The sequence below is a fragment of the Fopius arisanus genome, unplaced genomic scaffold, assembly GCF_000806365.1.
Source record: "Fopius arisanus strain USDA-PBARC FA_bdor unplaced genomic scaffold, ASM80636v1 scaffold00049, whole genome shotgun sequence".
Classification (NCBI taxonomy): domain Eukaryota; kingdom Metazoa; phylum Arthropoda; class Insecta; order Hymenoptera; family Braconidae; genus Fopius; species Fopius arisanus.
The window spans coordinates 810,828-814,713 of record NW_011887788.1 but is presented as its reverse complement, the minus strand read 5'-3'; the positions used below and the strand labels follow the sequence as shown (position 1 = coordinate 814,713).

The 3,886-nt window shown below is 39.0% G+C and overlaps 1 protein-coding gene across 5 annotated transcripts in view; it reads right to left on the bottom strand.

Moving 5' to 3' along the window:
- Window positions 1–3,886, bottom strand: part of LOC105267715 (tensin-1) — a 67,984-nt gene that overhangs the window by 15,511 nt on the left and 48,587 nt on the right. Inside the window, exon 1 of one of the 5 annotated variants that reach the window (XM_011306766.1) lies at window positions 908–1,418. The exons of the other annotated variants lie outside the window; for them this stretch is intronic. Coding sequence (XP_011305068.1) covers window positions 908–1,135 — 228 coding nt within the window. The 5' untranslated portion in view covers window positions 1,136–1,418. Of the gene's footprint in view, window positions 1–907; window positions 1,419–3,886 lie in introns of those variants that run through there. 5 annotated transcript variants of the gene reach the window in all.

Below are 3,886 nucleotides of genomic sequence, written 5' to 3'. Positions count from 1 at the left end.
GAAAAAAATGGTAAATTTCCAATTGGAGGATTAATACCGAAAAAAATGGTAAATTTCCAATTGGAGAATTAATACCGAAAAAAATGGTAAATTTCCAATTGGACGATTAATACAGAAGAAAATGGTAAATTTTCAGTTGGACGATAAATATGGAAAAAAATTGTAAATTTCCGATTGGAAATGAATACTGAAAAAAATGGTAAATTTCCAATTGGACGGTAAATTTCGGATTAGCCGAATAGAACGGTTGAATTTGGAAGTGAAAAAAGTATGATGGAGGCTTGGGTTGAAACGCGATGGGCAAAGAGTAAAGGGAATAAAGAGTAAAGAGTCGGTTGCGACGATTGCGCGCGGTAAGGTAAGGAGCCAAGGAATGCGCTCGTCCGATCCCACGGCTTTTTCCCCCACCTCAATCCTGGCATCGAGCTCACCAACACCGTGAGGTCTCCTTCTTTAACCTTCCAAAGGCCCCCCCATTCGAACCTTATCTTCTGTCACTTTCTGACGCCCATTACTTTCTTTTTTACTTAACCAGTTGCCATTACCAATACTCACGATATGCAACACCCATACAAAAAAATAGACATTCCCTACTCCAACTCGATAGATTTCAGCTCTTCACATCCATAATTACCATTTGATTCATATAAGACTAAGTATCGTCTCCCTCGGGCATTTCGCACGCTTGAATTTATCATAACGATATAATTCTCGATTTCCGGTTTATTCTATCTGTTATTTAACCGTCTTTACCACTCGGTCTTTCGTACCCATTAAATTTCATACCCCATTAATCACTAATTGTGACTGACGTTCGCGAAGTGGGAAAGGGGAAAGAAATAGTGAAATCGGTTAATACTGGGGGACTGAAAGAATAAGGAATTGAAGAAGTTGAAAAACCGCTTACTTCAAGCTTCTGGGTATGACCACAACGGCAGCAGCAGTATGACATATAATCCGGTAATGCCGGCATGAATTTCAACTGCTCCTGTTGCTGATTCGTATAATCATCGATGAGCTTGCGATATTGCACACGAAATATCGGTTTTGTTGCACTTTGCGCTGATTTACCAAGGCGTCCCATAATCGCGGTTAACGCAGCTAGGCCTTTGCGCCTGCGTGATAGCCTCCTCATGCCACACAAAAAACTTCACTTTACGGATTCCGCACTTTCACTAAAATCAAGTTTAATGCAATCGTTTTTTTAAAAAAACCCCGCAAAATCGATACCGATCTCTTTTTGATTCACTTCGGTCTCATGACCATTTTCACATTGATATCGATTCGATCACTTGGGATGAATAAAAACAATAAAAACGCACAGTCACTTCTCCACGTGTTGTCCACCCACGTGAGGTGAAAAAATGATCCATTTTGGGATGGGACTGTTTTGGAAAAATGTTGGAGGTTGGCTTAGCTCGGTTGATAGAAAGACACTGCTGGGGCAAAATCCAAGTGGAGAGGAAACTTGTGGTGTTGGAGGGGAGAGGGGAGAGAGAGGGGAAAGAGAGAAGAGAGGAGAGAGGAGAGGTGAGGAGTTTAAGCTGGGGAAGAGAGCAACTGCCAACCCACACACTTTTTCATCCCCACCAGTGTTTGCCACGAGGCTCTCCCTCCATCCTCTTTTCTGGCTTCGTCTTTTGGCTTTGGGTTGGCTTTGAGCATGGCTTTCCTTACATTCACCATCGGAGAACTTCTCTCTCGACATTGAACACGCTCAGCGGCAGCTGGCGAATACCATCTCGATCCCTGATCTCTTATAGCGAGATAAAAAATTTCCTGCTTTCACCTCATTTTTTCTTTTAACCCCCCCAGCCTTCCACACCGCCCCCACCTCATCTCCATCACCCTCTCACTCCCTAGCCCTTTTTTGCCGGTTGAAAATCTCGTCATCAACGTGTACTGTCATCCCCTGGGGGTTCACAGGACTTTGTTTAGGTATTGAGTTGTTTATATGGGTTTTCTATTTCATCAGGTATCGTCATCGAGATTTTTGACTCGTCGGTTGATCGGTTCAGTCGATCGGTAATTATGCGAGCGGTTATTCGTGGCGGTCACCGGAATTTCATAATTTTTTCAACTTCTCGCGGAATGAAATGGAATTTTTTATTACTATTTTTTTAATCAGAAATTACCGGAAATTTATTACCGGTTTTTTTAGGAACAATCGGGTGATCTCGGGATAGTCGGTTTAAGAAATAATTAATATGCAGATTTATTTGATATATGAGTATTAATTATCGATTGCTGGTTATTATTTTAATTATTGACTCGAGTATGTATTGACTGCATGAATAATTTTGGATAATAATTTCCTATGCATCCTACAATTTAATTGCTGATTAAATTTCTATTTGAATATAATAATAAAAATCGGCGCCATAAAATTTCAAAATGAATTTGATAAAAAAATAAAATTCGACACTTGACGGTAAAAACGCAGAAATTTCTCAATAATTATTACGATTGATGTTTATTCTGTTTTAAAGGTATTCCTAGTGTCCCAAATGAATTCAGAAGGGCCTAATCTAGGGCCTAATTGAGGTCCTAATAAAAGGTTACGTAAAAAGTGCCGAAGGCTGCGTGCCCTACATTCAATAGTCACACCCTGACACATGACTTGCGACCCCTCGCAATAAATACCGCAATCCATTTTGTTTACCGGTGAAAAAAAAATGGCGAATTAATCCCCATCTCGTCAGGTCTTTTTTGCTCGTGATTTTTCCGCTTTAATCAGGAATTCATGTTTATTCCCTCGGGGAGATGCTGTGAGCATTGACCTGATCAGCGACAAGAAACCAATGATGTAAAAATAAAGGTGAATTTTTCATGATTTTTTTTATTTTCTCCTCGTACGTTTCTTGTAAGTACCGAAGAAGGATGAGAATATGATATTTTTTAGTTTCTTGACTCGCGATTATGTGTACGAGAATGCGAAGGTCAGCCTCATTCCATGGGTAGCACAGGTTTACACCAAGAGTTGCGTAGGGACCAGATCCAAGACTATTGGTACCATGAGCAAGTTTATATAGATTGTTACCTGAGGCTAGTGTCATTACTTGTGGCTGGTGTATCCTTGATATTGTCTCGGAGTTTACGTAATGATAAAATGACAGTGTAGGTAATTTTAAAGGCAGTAGCATCCCCCATCGACTAAATTCCAAAACCAAAAAGTTTGAGACGTCTAATGCAGAAATTTCATTTATTTTTACTGTCGCGGTAGTAATTAAGAGCATGACTACAGAAATTCGATTATCATCTGATTCTAGATATTTTTTTGACGGTATAATGCATTCATTGAGTAATTAATAATTAAATAATTATTAACCAGTAAAATTAATAGGTGAAATAATTTTGAAAATTGAGATACGACTCTGGTAATTATTTCGGAAAAAATTGAAAGGATTACTCGGGAGATTGTGGGAGGTTATGGATTTATGGAATTATCTCGATTTTATGAGTGTATTTGTATTGTTAATTAACGGTTATTATTTTTTTATGATAAATGCGTGAAGGGGGCCTCCTGTACTAGGGGTTCAATAAATTCTGGATTGTGTCCTAGGGCCATAAGTGGGAGAATAACAGGCGCTTATGTATTACACTCTCCTGTCACTCATTATTCTGCGACATAACTTGGCATAATTACACCTGACCGCTGGATGGGAATTACTATTTTTATGACAGGGGGTTGAACGGTGTGAGAACTCGTCAAAATCGCGTACATTGTCGGGATACATAATAAATTTCAGGCACAGCTGACTACTGATCGTTAAACGGAGTTCGGGGAGAGCTAATAAAAAATTTCTGATTAAAAATTGAAGTTCAGGATTTTTTTATATTCACGAATATGGTAATTTTCGGGTTTTATTCATTTTTTTTTTTGAAA